This window comes from Pogona vitticeps, chromosome 2, assembly GCF_051106095.1.
Source record: "Pogona vitticeps strain Pit_001003342236 chromosome 2, PviZW2.1, whole genome shotgun sequence".
NCBI classification, from domain to species: domain Eukaryota; kingdom Metazoa; phylum Chordata; class Lepidosauria; order Squamata; family Agamidae; genus Pogona; species Pogona vitticeps.
Genome location: NC_135784.1, coordinates 242,363,547 through 242,389,672, shown reverse-complemented (window position 1 = coordinate 242,389,672; position 26,126 = coordinate 242,363,547). Strand labels below are relative to the sequence as shown.

Below are 26,126 nucleotides of genomic sequence, written 5' to 3'. Positions count from 1 at the left end.
AGCTGATGCCTAGATTAGTGCTGGCTGGATGAAGCTATGGGAGATCTGTCTGGTTTTTCACAATGCTATGTTTATATTTCATATGGATTTCTCTTTTAAACTGACCTTTCTGTGACCTGCTAAAGCCATGTCCACTAGGATGCCAGCTTTGCACACAGCAGCTTCCTTTTCTGCATCTTTGGATAGGTTGTGATTTCATGGTCCTGGGCATGTTACTCCCATTTTTGTGAATTATAAGTGTAAATCCTACTGTCTCTGTGTATGGTTCACGAGCTGCACAGTGGCAGAGAAAAAGGCAATTCAAGGGGTGATCAAGACGGCCCAAAACATCATTGGCTGTTCACTCCCCTCTTTGGAAGAATTGTATAAGAACAGATGTAAGAGGAAGATATCTAACATACTGAAAGACTCCTCTCATCCGGGATATCAGCTCTTTAAACTATTACCATCAGGAAGGAGATTCAGGGTATTGAAAGCAAGGACAAGCAGATTCAAGAACAGTTTTTACCCAAGTGCAGTATTGAGTTTAAATGCGGGGCCATAAGTTTTTGGTGGACTTTTTAATTGCTGAGAGAAAACGGGGTATCTATATTTGGATGGTGAAAGTTGTGTATATTTTAACTTTTTTTTTTGTAGTGTTGTCCAGTTTTACCTTGGGGAAGAGCACCTCATTTCGTTGCACCCACTTGTGAGCGCAATGACAAATAAATTTCTTATGTCTTATGTCTTATGTCTTAAATCCTTGCCTGAGCAGGGACTCCCATGCAATTAATATTCTCCTTTGTAGAAGCTTTTTTCCTCTTGATTCCATGTTGCACAAAAAGGGCGATGACTTTTCACTTTTCAAGTTGCAATGCAGTAAGACAATATGAAGTTGATAACCTATCTAAAGGCCTTTAAACATCCCAAAACAGACGAAGAGTATTGAGTAATGTCAGATAAAATAGATTTGGTGGCTTAACTTGGAATAAGTGGTATGATGAACCTGCTAGGTAGTACACACTGCTTTCAAACACTTGACTAAATACAGACATTTAGGAGATTTATATTTTGCATTATGTATTCTCGAAGGCTTTCACGGCCGGGATCTGATGGTTGTTGTGGGTTTTTCAGGCTCTTTGGCCGTGTTCTGAAGGTTGTTCTTCCTGACGTTTTGCCAGTCTCTGTGGCCGGCATCTTCGGAGGACAGGAGTAGAGCAAGGACAGAGTTCCTACTCCTGTCCTCTGAAGATGCTGGCCACAGAGACTGGTGAAACGTCAGGAAGAATAACCTTCAGAAAAGGCCAAAGAGTTCAAAAAACCCACAGCAACCAATTTTGCATTATGTTTTGATTGTTTAGACCAGTGGTCTTTAACCTTGACTTACTCAGGTGTTTTTGAACTGCAACTCCCAGAAACCCCAGCACAGCTGGTGGTGAAGGCTTCTGGGGGTTGCAGTACAACAACACCTGAGTAACCCAAGGTTAAGAACCACTGGTTTAGACAATTCCTTTTTACTTTAAGCAATCTACTTTGAATTGTAGAAGATACTTGACTGATAAAGTGTACCTAGCCAAAATCTCTCCTCTTAGTCGGAGCACCAAACTTGCCTGTATGCCAAGAGTAGGACACCTCCTCTTAAAACTATGTGTGGCTGGATAAAGTTGAACATTATGAAATCTCATTAATTTTAGTAAGTAGCTTAAGTGGATGGTTAAATACCACTCACTGAAATCAGATTTTACTTCAGAAAAGAAAAGAAAGAGCATCTATCATGCAATGGGTTTCTTTTTTAGCAGTGTCAAGTCAGTCTTCACATATTTTTACAAGAATAATAAGCTCTGACTTTAGAAAAATGTGTGAGATGTGTTGGATGGCAACAGAGTGGTTAAAGAGACATATCAGTTTAGCAGATTAGCCCAGATCAGCAAGTTCGTAGAAGCACTCATCTCTCTAAAAAGTTTTGTCTTTGGGAATGTTAAGGATTACTATCAACAGTTTTTCAGGCCTTGAAAGAAATATAGCAGCCTGAATGAATGAAAAGAACGGGCTATAGTGGCCGTAGTGCTACAAACTGATTCCTCCAAAAATCCTATTCCAACATTCCATTTGTTCATTCATTCCATAGTTTCTGTGAGGCTTTAATATACTGTGTAAGGAGGTGTCTGCAAGCAGAACTAGATGTCTTTAAGCTGCACATTCAGTGGCATCCACCCAAATATTTGTAAACTCTTCTGAATTCCACTGATCATTTAAAAGAAATCTGAAAGAAATTGATCCCTGACTCCTCCTTCTGTTTACTGCACTAGTATATTTGTGCTTATTCAGCCAATAATAAGAAGTGAAGTGCAGCACATTGGGAAGGAGCACTGTTAAGTCAACTCATAGGGTCCCTCCCCCCTTAAATCATTGCTTAAGGGCTTCTGGCCTCTAGCTCAGGAATCTTGCCCAAAAATGCCAGATGTATTACACAGTCAAGTCTTGCAATGTAAACAGTGCTCTGTGCCATGAGAGCAGGGTGGTCCATCTCCTTTTTTTTTTTAAGAGCAGGGCGGAAAAAAATCTCTATGCTCTGAAAAGAGCACAGTACAGTAGTTGTAGTGTTGTTTGAGTTCTTGGCTACACAGCTAGGTTTTTGTAGCTGCGAAAGCCGAGATAAATTAATACTTTGGATTGGCAAGGAGCGTCGACTGAAACTGAGATGCTAGAAAGCAAAACGTGGCACTGATCATGCTCTGTGAATTCAAAACAAGGAGATTTTTTTTAAAAAATTGTATGATACAAAAATGTAAACAAATAATACTGACATATATATGTAACTATTACATAGACATTCAAGTACATATAAATAATACAAAATCATGAATAGTACTGTCCCATTGAAGAGTTTCTTATGTGGGGGTGATCAACATTTATTAGAGCGTGGAAAAAATTTCTGGACTAGAACTCCCAGAACGCTGCCCATGCTAGTTAGATGATTTTGCTCGCTGTAATTCAAAAAGGGAATGTTTCCAAGTTCTGTGATTTATATGAGACCCCATATCGTACCTCCCCTGCCCCCACCCCTTCAAGATTTGCTTTTCTCTATATCAGTTAAATTTTAAGAACGCAGAGTCCTGCCTGGTCTGGTATATAGTGTTTCCCACAGTGGCCAGTGAAAGCTCCTGAGAAGTACACAAAGATGATATGAGGATAATAGTTCCCTGTTGCTTGTACTGTACTCCTTAATACTTCTGATACTAAGGTTCCATTTAACCATCCTGATTTCCTGCCATTGATAGCCTATTCCTGTGCCATTTTACTCCCCACCCCCTTAAAGCCATCCTGGTTGGCGACCATTGCCACAGTTTGTGGTAATGAACTCTTTCACAATACTTCTTCTGTGACTGCAAAGTTCATGTTTCCCCACCCTATTTTCACATCAATGCAAAATATCAGAGCCAGCATTATAAATTGAGTTAGCCTTGTTATTGTTGTTGATTACAGGTTTTATTAATGTAGAAAAAATTAAGATAAAACATAAGCAGTTGAGAACAGCAGAATCATAGGATTCCACATGTTCCTAAGTTGTTAAGTTGTTATGCATGAATGAGAGATGACCTATTATCTCCTATGATTTCAAGGCATTCTATAAGGTACAGAGGAGGGAACTGATGGTCATAATAAATAATAGTTGGTAAACAAAGACAAACCAATATTTGTTCACCCTGACAATGACAAGAACAACAAGAAACACTGCAACTATTAAGACTTTGTTGAGCTTTAGTTTTTTTTGTAAGTCAGACGTGTCATCAAAAGTTTGAGAAATTCATATCAAACAAGTCCTCTTTCAGTTGCCTCACCAAAGAACCCCATTGTTTAAAAAAAAAAAAAAGCCAGCAAGGATAGAGACCTAATTATGCTGTTGTGGCCAAGAAGGTCCTCTCTTTCATGCATATCCAAAGCTTGGAAAAGTAAAAATAAAAATTGTAAGTTAAAAAAAATTTTTTTTTGAATGATAGTTCCCAGAATCCCCAGCCATCTGGGACACTGGCTCTCAACCTTGAGTCCTGAGATGTTCTTGGACTAAAACTCCCAGCCTTCACTACTAGCTGTGCTGGCCAAGATTTCTGGGAGTTGTAGTCCAAGAATATCTGGGGACCCAAGGATGGGGAACCCTGATCTATGGGATTGTTGGACTATGGAATTCTTGGAATGTCACTTTGCAAAAAAAAAAAAAAACTCTTTCCCAATAAGTTCTAGATCATGGAAGAGCATGAAGAAGAGTTTCTTGTGTTCAGACTCTAAATTTTGGGACATTAAAGGTCAAATTAATCAATGAACCCCGAAACAATTGGGTGACGAGAAGAGATGAAACAGTACTGGACTAGTGTGCCTTATCCCAATCTGTACTCTAGTGGTTGTGTTCTGGACTGCCTAATATTTTAAAGCATTTTTCAAAAGCATAGAACTATTCAATGCATTTGGGTGCTTTTATTGTGGTATAGTGTATGAGAGGGCTGCTAATAACGTGTCCAATACATGTGTGAGGAAAAACAGCCAAGTATGAAATCATTCTCAGAATTGAGTTTTGAGTTATCTGATGGGCAAGTGCTTGTTATATCAGGGCTTCCATTGGTGACTGAATATGAATGGGTTTCCCAGAACATATTTATATGTGCTTAATTATAATAAATACTTGCAGGAAATTAATCTTAAGTACAAAATGTGGCATAGTCATCTTGCATAGAAGAAGTCTTAACAGAAATTGCCTTTTGTTCTTCCCTTTTATATTACTGTTACTATTGTTACAAAATTGAAGGTTTCATTTTAACCTTGCAAGAGGAGACTAAATGATCTTTGTTTTGAGGAGAAAGAAGAGTGCCATATGGCTGGCTTATGACGGTGTGTCGGCTTTGTGTAATTGTTGAATTGTTCCTTATTCCCAAACCATTTATTTTGAGATTTAATTCTGTGTTTACTTCATTGGAGTTTCACACCAGTTTTAGACAGTTGGCTTTTGGGAAGTTACTTCTAGCTTACACTAATACAAAAGGCCCTTTATGGTTGTACATTGGTGCACTCCAGGAAAGTAAATCCTTGGGAAATGATACTGTGGTGTCAGCTTGAAGCATGCATAAAATTCTGAAAACAAAAACAAAAACCACACAGTTATAACATCAGCTCTTGGAAAATTGTAAAAGGTAGGGATTTAGGAGATTTGTGATCTGGTTTAACTGTCTATTCGCTAATTTTTTCCCTACCTAGAAATTTGGGAAACTAGGATGACTTTCTTTCTTTCTTTCTTTCTTTCTTTCTTTCTTTCTTTCTTTCTTTCTTTCTTTCTTTCTTTCTTTCTTTCTTTCTTTCTTTCTTTCTTTCTTTCTTTCTTTCTTTCTTTCTTTCTTTCTTTCTCTTACTTTTTAAAAAAGTAAGCTACAGTTTCACATGGCTTGCAAAAGAAATCTCTCTCCCGTTTTGTTTCCCACACCAATTGATTTATCATTTTGCTTGCAAGCAGACTTAGAATGTTAGGGCAGGAGCACACTCACTTTTTTCTCGTAACTTTTTTGTTGCAGGCCGAAACCAGTTGACTTGAATAAATTTTTCTGTGTACTGAATGAAGCCAGCAACGTGGAAAAATCCTGCCGTTCAAGGCTGTCTGAATGTACATTTCAGCCACACAGTAAGCTGCATTTGTAGGCAGTGGACTGCTAAATACAACCATTTTTTCACAGCAGAGAGTTAGACAGGTGATTAGCATAATTAGCACAGAGTAGGCTATACATATGGTAATGCTAAGTGTGTAAATGCCAGCTGCGGTGTAAAATTTATGTCAGGGGTCGACAGGGCTGTGCGAAGGTATTGTGTTACAGCTGCAGGTCAAAGCCTCCATTGCTTGGCCCCTTTTCTCTTGTTGGTGAATGTGCTAAACAGAGGAGAAAGACAGGCAGAAATATAACAGATAAGGCTTTGATTGAACAGCCTAGGTTTGTGCAAGTGGAGACTGTGCTTAAATACACACACACACACACACACACACACACACACACACACACACACACACAAGCAAACAATCTCTACTTTTTCCAATATTTCCTCCCATTTTCGAATATACTGCATAGCTAGTGGAGCCTTGAGGGTGCAGAGACTGTAGAGAATTTTGTAATTGTAGATTTAAGCATAGCTTTTAATGTTTATCTTCCTCTTCTGGCCCTCACATTCCAGCCATCACTTTCTCTCTCTTTAAAAGAAGTCTGTGGCAGTTATTGCCCTTAAGGGGCTTGGAATTAAACGGTCTTGAAGGTGACAGCATTATATGCAATAAAATGTCAACAGTGCAACAATCTTCAAGCTCCATGACTGGTTTTAAGAAGAAGTGCCAAAAAGGTTCCTCTGTGGTTTTGTGTGTGGGTTGCTATATTTATTCCCCAGGTTCCTCCCACCTCTTAAACCACAACATTCTTTCTAAATTAAAAATGAGTAATGTAGGTTTTGTGTGCACGTGTGTGTGTGTGTGCATTTAAAAATTACTAAAGGAAACCAGTGCTGATTGTGTATACACTGAAAAAGGCTGATGGGAGAAATCTGTAAATCTCTTTGTTGCTGTCAACTGTTTCACATATTTCAGATTTGCAACTTTTCTTCTTTTGTGCCCCGTTTTTGTGTAGTTGGCTATGAGAAGTCGTGGTGTTGACAGAATATAGTTCACACCACACTGACCTTGTGATGAAACTTCCTCACAGCCACAGGGGGTCCTTATGAATCGGCCCCTAATCCAGCTAATCCTGATCGCAACAAAATCATGAAAGTGGCTCCCAGTGATGTGTGTTTCCCTGCACAGATGCAGAGAGAACGAACAGTGCTGAAAATAAATCAGTCCAGTGTGATGTTCCTTGCAGGCTGGGGGAGCCTGTGTGTGAAGCTGGAGATTTCCATTGTGTTCTGCCCCATGCGGCCTCAAGTGGAAAACCAATGAAAAGGAGACTTGGCTGTATAATGGTGAGAAGAGTGCTTAGAGCTAAGAGGTGATGTCAGCTCCACAGAAGCTGAGAGAAGGGAGCTGGGGTTAATGTTATGCAACACACTGAATGCTCTGGCACAGTGTGTGTGAGAGTACTTAAGTGTGTGTGTTTGATTCTAGAGGTTGTAGTAAGATGTTTGGCTCCATAAATTCTCTCTTAACAGGCTACAGTACTAGGATGCACAATTTGTTATAAATAGATGTGTTTCTTCAGTAAAATAAGTCAGGTCTGAAGTTCTTGCCTCTTTTATAGGGATTTTGTAATAGAACCACTACTCTCAGAGGCAGCGCCTGAACATGTTACTTTTTGGACTGCGCTTCCCAGAACTTGCTATGCCAGGCTGGAGGTCTCTGGGAATTACGATTAAAAGAAATATATGCTTGCAAGCACGGATTGGAGGTTGTGTGAACAAAATACATTTTTGGATTTATATTAGCTTATTTTGCTCACAGTGTGTCAGGGTAAAGGGGGGGGGGAGACCAAGACATGTTTTGGCAATAAACAAGCTGCCAATGTTGCAACCACTCTAGATGTAGTTAGTTGGTAAAGTGTGACAAATGGGTCCTTTAGACTAGGGACAGTTCACTCTTAGAAGTTTTGTGCCCAAGAATTAGGATGGAGGGAGGTGTGACAGGTTGCAGTCTTGAGGGGGAGGTGCAGGGTGGGAATGGGGATGGGGACTGCTGACCTGACCTGATTGTGTCCCACAGTGAGAGCAGTTCTGCTTCAAAGCCATTGAAAGAGAAGCTGCTTAGGCAACAACAGATGGTACAGCAAGCAGCTGGTAGAGAATTCTTGAAAGAAACTGTACCTTGTTCCATAATATGTTCATTTCTCTGAATGTTAAATTTTCCTATTTTCTTAAATGTATTCTCCTCCCAAATAAAAATAAAATATTAAATCCTGTGCATCATTATTTTTAAATTTTAAAAAACTGTTTCTGCTATTTTCTCTTTTTTAAAAAATCCCAGCCAGTAGGGCTTAAAATTCTAAAATACTGCTTTTAACCACTCAGAAAAACAGTTACACATTCACAGAAAGACCAGTCAGAGGTTAACTGAGGAGCTGGAGGTAGAAAGAGATGGTTACTATTGTGAGGAGATAAAGCATCCCACCTGGAATATTTCTCAAGTCTAGTGGATTGTGTGTATAAATTTCACATATGACTGAAATAATTAATCTTTATTTGCTCTATGTTTTATTAGTCCAATTTCCATATTGCATAAGTTGGACTTTTGCATAAGTTGGACTACAACTCGCATCAGCATCAGTTAGTACAGCCTGATGGGAATTGTGATGCAATTCCCATCATGCTATTGGAGAAGCCTGCACTATCAATTAAAAAAAATATTTGCTTAGAATTTCAGGCTTTCACATATAAGTGACACACATAAAACCTGAATAAAATTACTGTATTTATGTATACTAACTTTGTATTTAGTTAGTAGACCCCCACACACACACAAAACCACATAAACATACATCTCGATAAATGAGAGAAAATCAGATGCAGAACAAATAGGAAGAATTTTTCCACCATTGATGAAACTCTTTTAAAATTGTCAGTATCTCAGCACTGTCTTTTCACCAAATAAGTAGATCATGAACATGGGTCCTGGATGTTGTTGGGCTTCATCTCTCAAAATTCCCAATCCAGATGGCCAGCGGTCATGGAATTGGGAAGTTTGTGGATTCAAAATGAGAATGGCTGACTATATTAAAGAAATGAAGTCCTAAACTGTAACAACTGTAGCAGAATCCTCTTCAATTATCCAGTAACAGTTTTCTTTATCTATACAGTATTTGCTTTGACTGCCATTACACCATAATAAACCAGGGTTCACTCTGTTTTTCTGTTGCTTACCCTACAAGAGTGGCTATGGTCTAACAGGGCCTTTCTCTCTGGACAACCTGTTAGTTTTCTCTTTTTGATTCTTGGTTAATTCTTACCTTAGCTTTTATCTTTCAAGGTGCACAGTTTATTTCACATAAACAATTAAATATTTTCAAGTGGCAAGCATTTTCTTTTGAATTAGTGTTCCTTTGTGAAGTCCACAATGTTTGTGTAATACCTTAGCAGGGAGGTAAATACTCTTTTAAGTTTTTCAGACAAACAAAATGCAATTATAAGAAAAGTCTAGTACTTGTTCCAAGATAAGTGTGGCCCCAAACGTTAAGGCCAGGAATCTGCTGGGTCTTTATGTTGAAAGAAAAATACTGTCAGAAAATCTCAGGTGGTGAGTCTTTTAACCATTCAGGGGAAAAAGTACATTCACAGAAAAGCCACTCAGAGGTCCGCTAACAAACTGGGAGTACAGAGAAGCTTATTACTGTGGGATAAAGCATCCCACCCTGAAATATGGTCCCAGGGGTCTGGAAACCCTCCTAGAGTAAAGTTTCAAGTATCACAAAGGGCTGGAGGGGAAGGGAGAGATTGAGAACATTCCACTGCAACTGTACGGAAGCACAGGGGCAGGGGAGATCATTTCCTCTGAGATCTGTTAAGTGATCCTATAGAGTCCAGTCCTTTTTATATACAGTATTTCTATTAATAGCATTTTATTCATTACATTGCTTTCATTGTAGTTATGTCCCACCTTTCCTCCTAATGATTCAAGATGGTCTACTTGAAATTCCTCCTCCCCACTTCCTCTTCACAACAGTCTTGTTGAAGTACAAGTGCCTGGCCCAGGGTCATCCACTAAGTTTAATGGCTTAGTGCCGATTTAAATAAATCATTGGTTGACATTGCCACTTCCTGGTTTCTTCTTCTGTGTAACTCAAGAGACAGCAATAAACTCACCACAGTCAGAGGTTGCTAACTAATTTTGGGGTTTTGTGTCATGGGCATACTGGTACTGTGTTTTCCCCAAAATAAGACCGTGTTTCCCCCAAAATAAGACCGCGTCTTATATTTGTTTTTGCTCCCAAAAACACAATAGGGCTTATTTTCAGGGGTTTTTTAATGTACAATAATGTACATTTATTCAAATATAGTTATGTCATCTTCTGGTTGCTGCACAATGCTGCACAATGGGGGAGGGTGGGGTTTCACTTAACTGGGGCTTATTTTGGGGGTAGGGCTTATATTATGAGCATCCTGAAAAATCATACTAGGGCTTATTTTCAGGTTAGGTCTTATTTTTGGGGAAACAGGGTAGGCTGGAAGTTTATGGTAGTCTGAGTGAGAAAAGTAACTTTTTCAAGCTCTGGACACTGTACATGCTTGTTGCTATCAGCTATCCATGGGAATCTACATTTGAATTTCTAAATAGCTCTTCCAAAATTCTCTGGTTCTTTGGATCAATTCCAGCAGTCTCAATGGAGTCACATTTTACCAAATTTAGGTTTGCCGCACAGAACTTAGAATGTTACTTTTATGAAGATGAATATAATGGCAATGCCAAGGCCATCCATGGGACCCAGAATACCGTTCCTTCCATTGCTCAGTTAAGTAGGCTTTGGCATGTAATTATTTTTATTCTTTTTAGACTGTCCAACCTCTGCACTTTCCCAAAATGTACTTTCTCCACTTTGATTCTAGTGGAGAGATATTACAAGTCTTCTTTTGCTTGCAAAGCCCATGTAATGTTATGTTATCGAACAGACCTCTGTAACCCACTGTAGGCTGGTCATTTTTCCTAGTGTATCCCATTAGGCTATTCAGGACATCTGGGACATTTGAATATCACAAAGAAGGTGACTATGCAGAAGCTCAGGGAGCATGAATTTCTTGGCCTAAAGAGCTTTGAGATCATTCACCCATCTTTCCCAAATCCTCTATTTGAAGACTGCATCAGAAGATTATAGTCTGTTCTTTAAATGACATGTTATTTATTCACAATTATTTATAAACCGTTTAGGCCAGAAAATTTCAAAGCAATATAAAGCAATAATAAAACATATAGTAAACAAAATTAAAATACACTATTTAAATTGACCATAAAATAGGTGGTAGATTGGCCTAAAGAGGGAAGAGTGAATATGGTATTAATGAATTGGACTTACAATGTATAATGTTATAAAATTCCTGACCCACTCCAACCCAGTTAGAGAACTGCCTGAACTCTTTGTTTGCCATTTTGTCTTTGGAGATAGGATGAACAATGTGCTAGAGAAAAGTGGTGAACAAGAGAGATAGTACTTAATCTTTTCCCATTTGAATCTCCCTTGTCTGTGTTCCGGATGGCCTGTTTCTGCTAGCAGAAGGATCAAGAGAGGTTTATTATAAAAGCAGTGGTTTCTGTGTCTCCTTAAATTTAAGCCTCACCAACAAAAACAGTTCTCTAAATCAAAGCCTTCCCCTGAATTTCATGGTACCAATGCATATAAGTTTTGAAGATGCAATATTGCCAAACACAGTGCTGACCCTGCAGGCAGATATTTTGGCTCATGGTACCTTTCACCTTTAGATACCTGTCTACCTGCATCTGGCTGGCTTTCTGCATCTGCAAATGTGCGTAAGAAGTAAAAGGTCTCTGAGAGCTTCCTCTAGGTAACAATAGTTTCATACAAATAAATGCAAAATAGTTTTCAAATAGTGATGCCATTAGATATTTCTCTGTCATTTAGTCACATAAGAAATAATGCAAACTATCTGAAAAGGATATATTCCACTACCTTATGAAAATAAGCCAAACAAGTAATTGGCAGTAAATTTTTCTGTGCAACTTATTATCAGATTCAGGGCTAATGGTGTGTGAGGAATGCCCCCCTCCCCACTGGTTAGCTTTGTCCAGAGACTTCTCTGATTTTTGAAGCATGATATGAAATGATGCATGGGATATACTGTAGTAATGAAATATCATATAAATGTTAAATACAGTAAGTTATGTGAGGTTGTGAGAACTCTGACAGGGAAGATGAGAGAATGCCAGCATAAAGGACAACTAAGTTGACAATAAAACTCCATATGAGACTGTGGCAGCATAACAATTTCAAGTGATCAAATGGAGAATATAAAACAAAAATTAATAGGAGCTTATTTTCAGTTTTGTAATTCAAATTTTGTTCATCCTTGAAGGAAACATGTAACTTCATTTTTGTTTATTGTGCTTTTCAATTGTAGTAGCAAAAACAATTTTAAATGATTCAGTGAGGTACTGAGTGTGGCTGTAGGGCTTGGTAATGGAATACAGAGCCTTTCACCTCTAGGTCACAGGTTCAAATATGCCTCGGGTTGGGAATGACTAAAAGCTGTTGCCACCTGGCAGCTGCTCAGAGGCCTGGGAAATAATATGATTGTCTTAATGCACACTTTAGTGGGCAGGTGTCCTTGTTGTGATTAGTATTCTTTTTGGAAGGTGGGGGTGGTATTTGACTTCCTCTGGAGATACAGGAGCAGTATTTGCTAGCAGGGAGACATAGATGAAATAAACATTACTTTTCACATCATAAATCGTTACTCCTGCATCTACACCATGATTGCATTTGTGTGCCAGTATTTACTGTTACTGGATAATTACTGTATACTCAGATTATTTTAGGATCAACATGCCTTATAAGCAATGTCATCCAAGACAGAGAAGAGCCAGGGCCACAAATGGGAATGTTTACTTTTTTTCATTGAAACTTATAGAACTCCACAACCAATGGAGTAGTGGCCATGCTGGCTGTGAGATTTGCATTCAAAACATATAGTAACTGGCTAAATGACATGCATGCAGTGACCATGTATCTTTTCAGTTGCATTTGCCCATTTCTGACAGAAAGAAGCAGCCCTGCAGGAGAGCTTGTTTCTAACTACTTTGGGTCCTTTTAAGAAGAAAGGAGGTTCAGAATACAGTAGTGGTTTCCCCCTGCAGGGGACTTCAATATCTAAAGCAGGCCTGGCCATGCTCAGGAGGCCCGGGGAGGGACAGGTTTGTGCCACCATCTCCTTTTGCAGCTGCACACAGCTCAGACGTTACAATTTTTATCTTTTTGTTTTGCTTTGGTTTGAAAAAATTATTCGAGTGCTGGAGTGGGCATATCTAGTTTTGTTGAGGTGGGACGAAGAGGCATTTAGGAACCATCACCCTCCAGACCTCCATATAAAAATTGCTGTTCCTGAATGCCTCCAGGAAAAGACATTGACACATTTTTTAAAAATAATAATAATTGGGGGTGCTTTAGGATCAGTTAAAATAACCCTCAGGCTCTATTTGCAGACCATAGGATGCACTTTCCATGGCTCTAGTCTAAATTATCATTATTTTTATATGCATTGTATTTGTGTCTTAAGATCAGGACTTTGGGTTTGCAGTTCAGTTTGATCAATGTTTGTTTGTTTGTTGCTCCATTAGTGCAGTGCATTATTTTGGACCATTTACAGTGATAAAAACAAACAATCAGTCAACTTAAAGTAAAACACATTTTTACTTTTAAGTGGTGGCCCTGTCGTTTTGGAATCTTTAGCCAAAGGGTCAACAGCTAGATGGGCCTATTTAGAGCCTATGCTAACATATTTTTAACTTCAGGTAAAGATCTTTTTCCTTTATATAAGCTCTTATTATTACTTCAGTTTCTCTAACAACTTTTCTGCTATGGGACTACTACAACCCTTTTGTGTATCTCTGTTTAGTATTTACTTAACTCATATACTGCCCAATAGTGCAATATACATGCTGAGTGGTTGACAACCAACTCATATATGCTACAGATAATATAATACCAATTATAAAAAGCCGATAAAATAAAACCACAATAAATGATAAAATAGAACCACATGACTTGTTGAATCTGACATAAACCACTGTTGGACATCAAATGGCAGACATTAATAACAGGCAGCTTTAAGCCATTCTGTTTTTAAGTAGCTTCTTAAAAACTGGGAGAGAGGGTGCCTGGCAAATCTCTACTGCAGGGCTCTCAAACTCAATTTACCTGGGGGCCGCTGGAGACAGAGTCTGGGTGAGGCTCTGTTTAAAAAATTCCAATCTTCTCATATCTCTTTATTTTTTTACACAAAATAAGATGAAAAAATAAACAAATTAAGAATTAATAAGAAAATCAATCAGACAACCAGCAAAAAAATAATAATAATAATAATAATAATAATAATAATAATAATAATAATAATAATAATAATAATAATAATAATAATAATAATAATAATAATAATAATAATAATAATAATAATAATAATAATAATAAAAACTAGTGAGCAACTATATATGGTTTCTTCAGTCTTCCATATCTGCTGTATTCAGATTCAAATGTCTGCATTAACAGTTCTTTAACCTTTAATCTTCTTCTAAACATGAATTGTCCTGAACATGAATGGAATATTGAAGACCATGAACTGTTCTTCTGAACATGGCTTCTCTTGCTTACTCCTTGCTGCTACAGACCTGGCAGCGCTTCCTCTTGCATAGCCGAGCCACATTTGGCTTGAGAGAGGAAGCAGTTGAGACCCTCAGTATGGCTTGAAGATGATCATCAACCAGTCTGGACCTGTACTTGGAGTTATTGAAGTTCAAGGTGGAGAAGAGCTTTTCGCACAAGTATGTCCTCCCAAAAAGTCACATGGTCCGCTTGAACATTCAGCAAAGCTCAGGGAAGCTGGGGGTCAATTCTCTCAAAAATTGCCCAAGCTTGTCTGCTTTTCCACTCACCTCCCTGAACTTCGCTTTGAGTTCAGAGTTGCACTGCAGGTCAATGAGCTCCATTTGAAGCACAGGAGGGGCATCTTAAACATCAAAGGAGAAAGGATCCGCAAAAATTTGAAATGTGGCTCTGTGTGTCCAGAAGAGGGGGCGTCTCCCTGCCTGGCAGTCTTCTCCCTCAGGGGTTTGGCGCCACTGGGGCTTCTGCTTTTAGGTCTCTCTCTCTTTCCCCCCCCCCCACCGCTCTTCATGGGTCACCTGGCGAGGCTGCTGCTGCTGTCGCCTCGTCCTCTCTGCACTTCTCCTTCCCCCCGCCTGGCGCTGATTGCTCAATTTTGGTTCTTATTTTAATTTTGATTATTAAATTGTTGTATGTGCCCAGAAGTCTTTGTTAATAGGTGGGGCTGTGCATATTTTCCTCCCATCTTAGGCAGGACACAAATTATTGTCCTGAATATTGCATGAAGGGGAACATACACTCTTCTGTCTCCCTGGCGGCAGATGAAGGAAGTGCTAGCATCATCTCCTAAGGAGGAGAACAGAAAGATGTCAGCACTGTCTCTTCTCCAGAAGGAGAAAGATGGAGTGAATTGCTGCTGTGGTATCAATGGTCAGCTCTGTTTAGGTGCCTTGGTGCCTTCCCAATGTTTTGGACTACAGCTGTCATCAGCCCCAGTCAACGAGACTATGGGAATTCAAATTTTTGGGAGGTACCTCAGTCCCACAATACGTAACTACTGGCTGTGCAAGCTGAGGCTGGTAGGAATTGTAGTCTAGACACTTGGTAGGCATCAGATTGCCTTCTCATTGTAATCCATATGGATAGGTTAGTAGTGCCAATTATGATAGTTCCATGCAACTTTTTCATGATAAACTGATGCAATGTGTGCAGCAATTTCAAGATTTCTAGCACTCACTAGGGGCCTGTTGGTCATAGAAATCCTGTTCATGAGTACATTCATATATACTCATCTAGCTCCCCACCATACACACCGAAACACTGTTGTTTCCATATTTGAACGAAGCCTGTATGCTTTTAGAAGCAAGACCCATGGCCATATAAAGAAAGGTCTTCTCATTTGTGGTAGAACTCTCTCTATAGCACAAGTAGGCAACCTGGTGCCTTTCTGATGTTTGTGAGCATAAGTCCCATAATGCCAGATCAAAGGCTATACTGGTTAGACTTCGCTGATGTTATAGTCCAAAATATAAGGACTTCAATAAGGAAGTCGACTGGACCTATCTGTTTATTTTCTGAAAATGTATTAGATCATTCTGTCCTGCCAAACTGTTGGTAAAAGTTATTTACTTTAAAGTCTTCTAATGCTGTTCCTAAGAAAGAGTTCTATTATTGGCACTGTGATTTTTTGCTGTTGTTTTTAATTTGGTACAAGTTTATTTAAAACTGTGAGAACAGTATAGGGAGAGCTTCCATTAGTATCAAAAGGCAAAATATAAAATTAATTAATGAAAGCAGTACTAGTTTTTTGCCTCATCCTGGTTTCATGCTTAGTGTCATTTTGATGTCAAACAAGAGGCCGTTTGTCTTAGAGAACTTCTGAGGATATTTAAAATTTCTACTAGTTTTCTGTTACATTCTTAATTGTATGTGATGTATTTTAGGTATTTAATGTCCCTATTTTGTGAAAAATATTTCAATGTGTAGTGTGGATTTTCCTGAATTTTTGTTAACAGTTCCTGCAAATGTTTAGTGACAGGTAGGCTGGAAATATTTTGGCAATGATGGCCTTCTGCTGGCAGTGGAGAATACAAGTTTTTGAAAATACAGCGCAGGATCTATGTACCATAAGTTAAAATGATTTAAAATGAACATAAAATTCTCACTTCTCTTGTTCTTGCTTGCTCTGTTGTTGTTGTTATCTGCTGCTGAAGGGCTGTTTCTGTGATATGTAGTTTTATATAAATTAGATTTGTTTCAGAATCTAATTTTAAAAGGTTGAACAGGCTTTAATACATCTCAGAAAAAGGCTGCCATGTATGGATTCCATTCATAATTAACTGCTTTTGACCAATTCGCATACTGACGTATACTAATTGGACAAATGCAATATTTTCAGCATTTTATTCCCAAATGTTTATGCGTCATTACTGGTTTTCTTGGAAAAGGGAAGAGTCTGGCATTTTTTTCCCTTCCAACTGTGATGTAATGCTGATTAGCCAAATTTGCCTTATTAAGTGAGATTAATATAGTTTGACAGCACCTTGAGCAAGAAGCAATAATTTCTGTTGATACTAAACAGTTGGTCACTTTCAGCAGAGATGAGGAATTCTGTCACTTGTCTTGAACAATATTTGACCTCTTAGCTGAAATTAGTGTTAAATTCTAGTGATTCCAAAAATAGTATGTCATATAGATTTGGGAATAGATCACAGAGCTTGTATTCTACGAATCATTTAAGATTTTTGTTTGTTTGGGGTGTTTTTTTGTTTTTGTTGTTTGTTTTGCTCATTTGTACTATAGATTGGAATTGGAAACTAATTCATGTCTGTACAAGGTGAATTAAAGTCCTTTTAAAAATAGCATAGAATATTATCTGGTGAAAGCAGAGTTCTTAATCTGAACCATATTACTGTACCTTGGAACAGAATTTAAAATCAAGCATAAATACCAATTAAGTAGTATTTTAATAGTTTTCATACTGGAATCATGTCCCTTTTAAAAATAAGAGTTGTACATTTACAGTTATTTTGTAACTAGGAGAATAGGCTTCCTATTAGCTGCAATTTAATTAATATTAATGGACTTTGCAGAAGTACGGCTAGGGTTAGCAAAATTCTGGACTAAAAATATGAGAGCAAAAAAGCTGGTTATGTTTATACGTGATGTGAGTAGGGGGAAATGGCATACGATAGGCTGAAACATTAATCAAGAACTTCCTTTTTGATTGACAGTTTTACTTCCCCAAAGAACACAACTTGGCTTCTCACTTTTCCACCTTTCATTCATTCTTAGAAACCTTTATTGGCATTATACACTTTTCCACCTTACTTAAAGTAGAGTCTACAGTAAACAGAAGAATTCCTGCTTTTCTCTGATTTCTGACGAGCAATTACACAGTCCTGCATTTCCCTTTCTTTAAGGGTAAAGGCAACTCCCAAACTGCATATATACATCAAATTATTTAAGTGGAACTCAGCTGCCTTGGTACCCTCACAAATGGGTAACATTCAGAGGAGATTTCTCTTAGACAACTCCTAGAACTAATAAATCATTGCTCCTTATCTATCAATGCAATGAAACATTGCAATTGTCTCTCCACCATCAGGAGTTATTTTGCATTTTCTGTGAATCCATTCCTATGTGTTTTGGTCCCCAGCCTAGTGCCCTTCTTCTCTCTTTTTAGACTATTTGTTTTAGTAGGGTAGTTGACTTAGCAGGCAGCTAAACCAATCATAGCTCAGAATATTTTCACTGTAATTTACAGCTCATTCTTTTGTTATCACTAATTTTAATTGGTCTTTTCAGCAGCACTAAAACATCTCCCTCTCATGTGCTATTAGCACTACATTTGGAAAATGAATGGGAGGGTTGGAAGTGAGGGAATCAAATGTATGTTCTAGCTGTATTTTACTGATTCAGCATAGTCCATGTTTCATACACAAGCCAGTTAAAGCTTTCCCATGTAAAAATGGCCTGAAAGGTTTGGTGATTGGTGTCCTGTCAATTTGTACAGGGCTGTGGAGAAGAGAGAGTGAATGTTGAAGAGTGCTTCAGTTCATTGCTTGCAATGAAAGAAACCATTGAGTATTTACAGTAAGTTTGAAAAAAGAGAGGGGGGTGTATGCACTATGGTTGTAATATCATAATATATGGTACAGTTGAAGTGTTTAAAGGATGCTTTGACAATTATAATGTGTTCTCTCCTTCACCCCACCTCAAATTATTGGCTGAGCTCCAAAGTGCACTTTCAGTTTAGGCACGGCATCATCATTGGTTTCAATAAATTTCTTTTTTCCCAGCTGCATCCCCTCATGTAACATTGCCTTCTCTTCTGTAGGATTCCCTATCCTTCAGGAGGCAAGGCTGGAAGGAGGCGCATGGAAGCACTGGTGTTCCTGTGGAACACCACACTGTACTTGGCTTCCATGCCTATTGCAGCACACCTTACTCCGTTTTAATTTTCTTTCCTCAACAGGTATCATTCTGGTTTGTGTTTACTCAGAAGTAATTTCTGTTGCATTCAGTGGGACCTGCTCCTATGTAGGCACAAAAGTCAAGCAAATGGTTTAAAGCTTCCTTTAGACCAGGATTGGTGAATGTGTGGCTTTCCAGATGATGTTGAACTCTAACTTTCATAGTTTCTCACCTTTGGCTATGCTGGCTACGGCTGTTGGGAGTTGTATTCCAACAGTACTGTATCTGAAAAGGCATACACCCCTCACCCCTGATTTAGACTAGGCTGCATTAAATATTGCATTTCTCTTCCATAAGTATGGTTTTTTTGTTTTTGTTTTTTTGCTGTTTTAATTTTCCTTAGGATCAAACTTCTGGTACATTGGAGTTCACTGAAGCAACTCTAGATTCCCGGTGTTGATTGCTTAAATGTATCCAACTATGTTCCGCTGAACCTGCACTGTTATGTGACCCTAACTTAACAGTATTTTTTATGTTTTAACTAGCAGCAGCAAGACATACTAATGCTCATTTACTCTTTCCCTCCTACCTCCTTTTTATGGAAGATAAACATTTCCTCTTCTGCCATTGCCAAATTATTTAGGAGAAGAGTGTAAATTGAAGCCATTTATCTTGAAATGTGCCATTGCAGCAGACTGTTTATACAAGTGTAAGAAATTGTAACACAGAAATATTTGGTCTGGTCTGAAAGGAAAAGGGTTCTTTTCTTTTTCTTTTTTCCCCCCTTTTTGTTAATAAATGTTCCACATTTGGAAATGTTGGTATGATACTGAATGAACACGTGTCTGGCAGGAATCAACTTAAGACACATGTTTGTTTTCTTAACTGAAACAATAGACTTTTTTTTTAGATAAAGAGAATGTGGGTATTTTCTGCTCCCTGGTAGATGAAATTAGCTCTTTTAAAATTGCTCTCGTTCTTTACGGGCTACAGAACATTCCATGCATGTGGGAAAGTTTATTGGTGGCCTGTGAGCTCTTAGACTGTGAATCCAGAGTAAGTTATTGTTGGCTGATCCCAGGTTGTAAATATTTGTCTGTCAGTTGGTGGACGAGTGAGCCGGGAGTTAAGTTACACACGCCAGAAGATTGGAGAAGAGGCCATGTTTAATCCCCAACTCATGATTCAGACACCACAAGAAGACTGTGCTAATGTATTGACAACAGAAGCACTCAGACAGCACCTTGATTCTGCACTTCAGGCTAGCCGGGTACACGTATATATGTACAACAGGTAAGACAGGAGGTGAAAGCCTCTCCCCTCCTTTTCCTGTCTTGCCCCTCAGGCTAAAATCAATTTCACATATTGACAAGAAGTGCTGACAAACAGATGTGAGAATGTCAGGCTTCTACTTTCTTTTTCTGTGGGAGTGCATAAAGCAGCAAGGCACACGCTTCCAGTACATGTACAGCTTGTGCATCTGACCTATGAATGTTTCCTTTATTGTGAGAGTGCAGTAAACAGAAGCATGGTGTGCCTTCACATCTGTTTTTCAATACTTGCAGCCCTATCAGTGACTAGTTTCCCTGGAGGGCTACTTCAGCGGAAATAAGAGGAAATAGGTTACTATCTGAACCATACCTCTCTGTAATTCTGTTAGCCACCGGTCACCTTCTTTTTTATTCTTCCTTGGCATCTTTGTGTCTGTGGAATGGAGATAGCACCCTTGGGTGCTGATCCTGGCTTAAAGTGCCTCAGGTCAGAAAATAAGCATGTACAACTAATTACACAATCTACATGCAAGTTTGATATAAAGCTGTATGTACCGGTTTGCTATAAAAGAAAACAGAACATTCCTCCTATCTCCAGAAAGTGATTTTAAAAGTTTGGGCTTTTGAATATGTTGGACTATTAACAATTATAAGTATTAGTTTGTGAGAGTCAATTGTGAAAAACAAGGATTTAATTAATAGCATTTAGATCTTATCTTGAGGCACCTCAGCTATCTTGTAAATCCCCAAACAGGTTTTGATGTAGTATATACATGCAGCATAGAACCTGCTTGACTCATTGGTGACATTCAACACAACAGGAAGACTTCAGTAAGTCAGATAATGGCCACTCCAAATTATTTTGTAAAATATTTTGTATTTATTTTCCAGAGGACCAGCTAGCTGGTGGTTTCTGGTGAGAGATGCTGGTAACAGTCACCTTTATGATTCTGAAGTTAGATAATAGAGGTAAAAAAGATAAGGAAGTCATTGAAACAAACTACTACACCACCATATTGTGGAGAAATTTTATGTCCCATATATGTTAACTAATATAATTCAAATTGTAGCACTTTGCAAGGCTGACAAAGCAGGAATTCCCCTTGTAGTATGTTATGCCAGAGATGAAGCTTGCACATTAAAGTCCCAAATAAGCCTGAGCAGCAAGTTAGAAGCAAATCACAACCTTCCTTTTTCAGAGAATTAAAAATTCAGTTACATGCAGAAGTGGTGTTCTCAGCAGTTCCTAAATGGTTAAAGCCCTGTTTACAAAGTCATAATCTCTGGAACAAACAGAAACTACCCTGTTTTGGCTGTTGCACAATAGGCCCCTTATTAGATTGAATGCAGTCTGCAGTTTTCCTAAATTTGGTCCACTACATGAGTGATATGCGCATTGCACAGATATGTTTGTTGATCTGATTTGCTCTCTGATTTAAATTTTTTTTAGACAATGGAAATTGGAACACTTATGTCATAAATCAGGGGAACCGATCACAGAAACTGGTTATATGGACAAGGTAATGATGGACTATATGTTGACCTTGTAATGTTTTGTTATATTTCCCTCAATTGATAATCAAATGATCTTCATCCTTTTGTCGTTTTCTAACTTTTACAGATTATAGAACACCTTTACCCTTGTTTAATTATCACTCCTTTGGACTGCTTTTGGGAGGGTGCAAAGTTACAGTCAGGGACTGCGTATCTACCGTAAGTGGTGTTTGTTGTTTTCCATTTTTGCATGAGATGGCAGGATATGCGTTGTTGTATTGTGAACACAATTATTAGAAGCTGCAAATGTGGAGATGTGACACTTGTCTTTATCTTTGTAATGTTTGTGTGGTCACAAGACTAAGTAGCCCGTTCAGACATCTCTCTGCCTCCATGAATGGATCTATATAAGAAAGTTAAATCTGTCCTAGTATGTCAGCAGAAATGTAATGAGAGAGTAGCAACGGATTCTTTTAGCTACTACTCCTTGTATGCATTGCTGCCAAGAAATAATGCTGAATGAGATATTGCCTCCTTCATGCTGCTACATCATCATCAGATAGGTTTGAGCCAATTCATACTGAACCAATTATAAATAATGGATTTGATCCAGATTGAACTAGTTGAACTTCATAGAATCAGTTGGACAGTTTTTGGTGGCTGATAGCAACGCTGCCTGCTGCAGTGGAAAAAAAAAGTCTTGTGGCACTTTGAAGACTGATATGTTTTATGTGGCATAAACTTCTGTAGACTACAGCATATTTCATTAGATGCTTCTGATGAACTGGGAAGCAGTTTAAAAGAATTTACCCCAAATAACATTTGTTTCATCTTCAGGGTGCCACAGAACTCTTTGTTGTTTACAGTGATATAAACTGCTGGATAGAGGTTGGGAGTTTGATTCCCCACTGTGCCTCCTTGACAGGGGCTAGACTCGATGATCCATAGCTCTGCAGTTCTAAAAGAATCAGTAGTAGTAGCAGTAGATAGTCATGATTTAAGTTTGTTTAGTTTCAACAGGAGCGAAGTTCAACTACATTTGTTTGGATACAAATCAGTGTGTGAATGGGCTCTAAATTTCAATTATTTTGTTGAATATAGTTATGATTATTTATAACCACTGAACATTTATCCTCAATGTAAATGGGATTTCAAACTGTCACTGTGAATAATTTCCTACAATAATTCCAACCTGGCTTCTAAATCTTAATATAAATGCAGTGGTAAGACTGGAAAGGAAGCAAAGTGTGTATTTCAGTGTTTTTTCTTTCTTTCTGTTCTTCAGTCTTCTCTTAGATGGCATACGTACTGTTTGTGCCTCTTATTTTCACATATCTCACTTTTAAAAGCAAAGAGAAAGAAAGAAAGTCTGGTCTTTTATTTAAAATCAATCAATATGAAAGAAAATTCTGAAAATAAGAAACTGGGTTCTGGGTTCTCTTTCTTGGGGAAAGATAGAAATGCTTCCAAAGTGTTGCAGAAATGTTTTGAAAACACATTCCTAGCCCAGGAAATAAATGACTCATAAATGCAGCGAAAGTGTGCCTAAACTATTTCCACAAAATTTTAAAATGCCTGTCTGCCTTCACTATTATGTGGTGCTATGATACCATGATTATTTTGGGGAACTAATTAGGTGGTGCTCTTGTCATGCTTTTAATTCTGCCATATAACAGCATTGATGGCCTTAAATTCTTGTATACTATATGTAATTTGCCACCTTGAATAAAACAAATCATAATACTGTAGTTTAAAAAAGAAACCAGCCTTTTGTTTTTGGATCATTCGATGGCATAAAAAAATCTCTTTTGAGTGATACTTATATACAACATAATGTTTTCATCAAAGAGTCAATTTTTAATCGGTTTAGGTATTTTTTGTAATTTATGCAAGACTTAGATATGTTGTGTTATTTTCTTTGCTCTGGTTTGCATGTCTCTGTAAAAGCAATTTGCAAAGACCATCTCTTAACCTTCAATGTGGAGGGTTTTTTTTCTTCTTTAATGGGGGAATAAGGGGGCTTGTGTTTTCTGGTTGGGAGAGTTTGAATAATGACTTAAGCCTGGTTAGGCAGATACAGTAGTTTAAGCCTTAAAAAAAGGCAGCCAAAAGCCTTTCTGATCTGTCAACATAACAAAATCAAATGTGGAAGTTGAGAAAGTGGAAAGACAGTCATGATTCTGGCAACAGCAGGAAATGCTGAGGAGTATTCAGGATGAGGTTGAAAGAAACTGAAGGAAAGCATGCTAGTAAAAAGAACTTTAAAGATTATTAATCTTACTGTCTACAAAGAAATGTGTAAAAAAGCAGTTCCTAACACAATAAAAAATCGCACTTTTTTTTACTACAGTGGTGCTTCGCTTAACGGGCGCCCCGTTTAACGACGAAATTACATAGCGATGAAGATTTTGCGATTGCAAAAGCTATCGCATTGCGATGTTTTGAATGGGGAAAATTGCTTTGCGATGATCGGTACCCTGTTTCGCTTACCGATCATTGCAAAGCAATGATTTTTTAGCAGCTGATTGGCGGTTTCAAAATGGTCACCGGGTTAAAAAAATGGCCGCCTGCTGTGTTTAGGGACGGATTCCTTGCATAAGAGGCAGCGAAAATGGCCACCGTATAGAGGATCTTTGCTTTAAGGTGAGTTTTAAGCCCATAGGAACGCATTGAAGGGGTTTCAGTGCATTCCTATGGGCTTTTTAATATTGCATAGCGACAAAATTGCTTTGCAGCGATTTTTGCTGCACCGATTATCGTCGCTATGCGAGGCACCACTTGTATTTGACTTTCAGTTATAAGGCTTTGGAATCTGATTGATTTTTCTGTTTTTAAAGGGAAAACACATTTTATTAAAAATCAAATTCCAGTTTTCACCAGTATTTAAGGCTAGTTCAGATACAAAATTGCTGATTCATTTGGACATTTCTGGCCACGTGCATGAACCCAACATTATATAAATCAAGTGAAATTTGAGGAATGGGTGTTTAGTCATTAATCTTCCCCAGTTTGTAAAATCATTTTGTAGATGGAAAGCCCTGCATTCGCAGAAGTTGCTGCTAAGTAATATTTATATTACTGTGTTCAAACATTATGTTTAATAGAAAGATTTCACCTAGGAGGGATGAGGTGGATCACATAAATGAGATGTGTAATGTCTGAAAATGGTATGGCTTGTCAAAAGTACATAGCTAAAACATTGAAATTAACAGGGTATGCAGCAGAGTCCTGAGCATGCTTTTTCACCGAACTCTGCTGATTTAATTTAACTGTGATCCCAAGCCAGGAGTACTTTGGGTTAACCTGGATTGGATTATATCCTCATATTGTTTTGACTTTGAAGGTGCATAAGGAGGAATGGAGGTATGGAAGATGAATATTTGGGTGTGCATCAGTGTGAAGTTTGTTGATGTATTTCCATCATTCTGGTCTTCTTTTTTAAAAAAAAACAGAGGGAAGCCTCATTTGCAGTGGACCAACTTTGATCCCTTAGAATTCTTAGAAGAGTTGAAGAAAATTAACTCTCAAGTAGATACTTGGGAGGAAATGCTGAATAAGGCAGAAGTTGGCCATGGGTATATGGATAGACCTTGCCTGAATCCTGACGATCCTGACTGCCCTATCACAGCCCCCAACAAAAATTCAACCAAAGTAAGTTTATCTGTTGTTGAATATCTGGTGGAATGGCTAACTTTCATATTTATTCCATTTTCTCAACAATATTATTTAGTTTCAGGAGCCTTAAAATACTTTCTTTTAAGTTGTGCATGGGCAACATTTTGTCTCCTGTTGTTACAAATGTCTGTGGTCATATTTTTTAAAGGATGGTCACAGAAATACCTTTTTTTAATGTGGAAGTTCAGAAACTTGGAAGCAAATGGAGATATGATAAGCAAAAGATAAATGGATTGCCTCTGTAATGCTTAGATCCCCTTTGATATATGAGGAAGGTATAAAAATGTGACAAATAAATCACTGTGTGGCATGCCCTGCCATGCATAGGCAGCCTTGTTTCAAAGGTTTCACCCCTTGTTTAATAAAAAGATTTAGAAATTTCTTTCAACTCTGTAAGTCAGTTCATGATTTCAGAGTATTTTAATCTGAGACTCCAGGTTGCACCCGGTGGTGTCATAGCTTCAGCACAGATGTTATATTACTTGCAGTTTATTAATGCAAAACTGTCAACTCCAACATTTTTTTCTGACAAGGTGTTGCACCACTTGTGATGATTTCATTTGCCTTGGTGTTTGTTGTTGTTTGCCAGTTACACTAGCTGTTGCACAGATCCTAGCAATAATGTAATCTATTTACTTGCAAGCCCTTGAATCTTTTGTTACATGCCTTTGCTTGTGGATGCTTGACTGTTTTCTGCTTGTGTCTATGAATTTCCATTGGTAGATAACCATTATTTTTTTATTTTTAAATGTGAGCATGATACAAGTAGAATGATGGATATATCAGGAAAGGGATAAAATTAGAGATTGGGGTATTTGTATACAAATAACCCCCCCATACACACACACACAGATGGAGATAATGAGAGTCTGGCCTCCGGGGCCAGACTGTCGACTCACCGTTCTGCTGCTGCTGCAGGCTCCACACTCCCTATTGCTCTGGAGCTCGCAGTGGATTAGCCACTCCTGGTAGGAGGCGGGATGACGGGCCTCTCTGCCAGGTCGAAGAGTGGCTAATTGAC

At 38.2% G+C, this 26,126-nt stretch overlaps 1 protein-coding gene across 4 annotated transcripts in view; it reads left to right on the top strand.

The window, feature by feature from the left end:
• PTCH1 (patched 1) overlaps positions 1 to 26,126 on the top strand; it is a 124,388-nt gene that overhangs the window by 34,813 nt on the left and 63,449 nt on the right. For all 4 annotated transcript variants that reach the window (XR_013542074.1, XM_020803292.3, XM_020803291.3 and 1 more), the window contains 4 exons: positions 19,769 to 19,958; positions 21,387 to 21,456; positions 21,558 to 21,649; positions 24,883 to 25,081. Coding sequence is in view for 3 of the 4 variants with exons in the window: in XM_020803292.3 (XP_020658951.3) it covers positions 19,769 to 19,958; positions 21,387 to 21,456; positions 21,558 to 21,649; positions 24,883 to 25,081 (551 nt within the window). In the remaining variant the exon portion in view is untranslated. The remainder of the gene's footprint in view (positions 1 to 19,768; positions 19,959 to 21,386; positions 21,457 to 21,557; positions 21,650 to 24,882; positions 25,082 to 26,126) is intronic.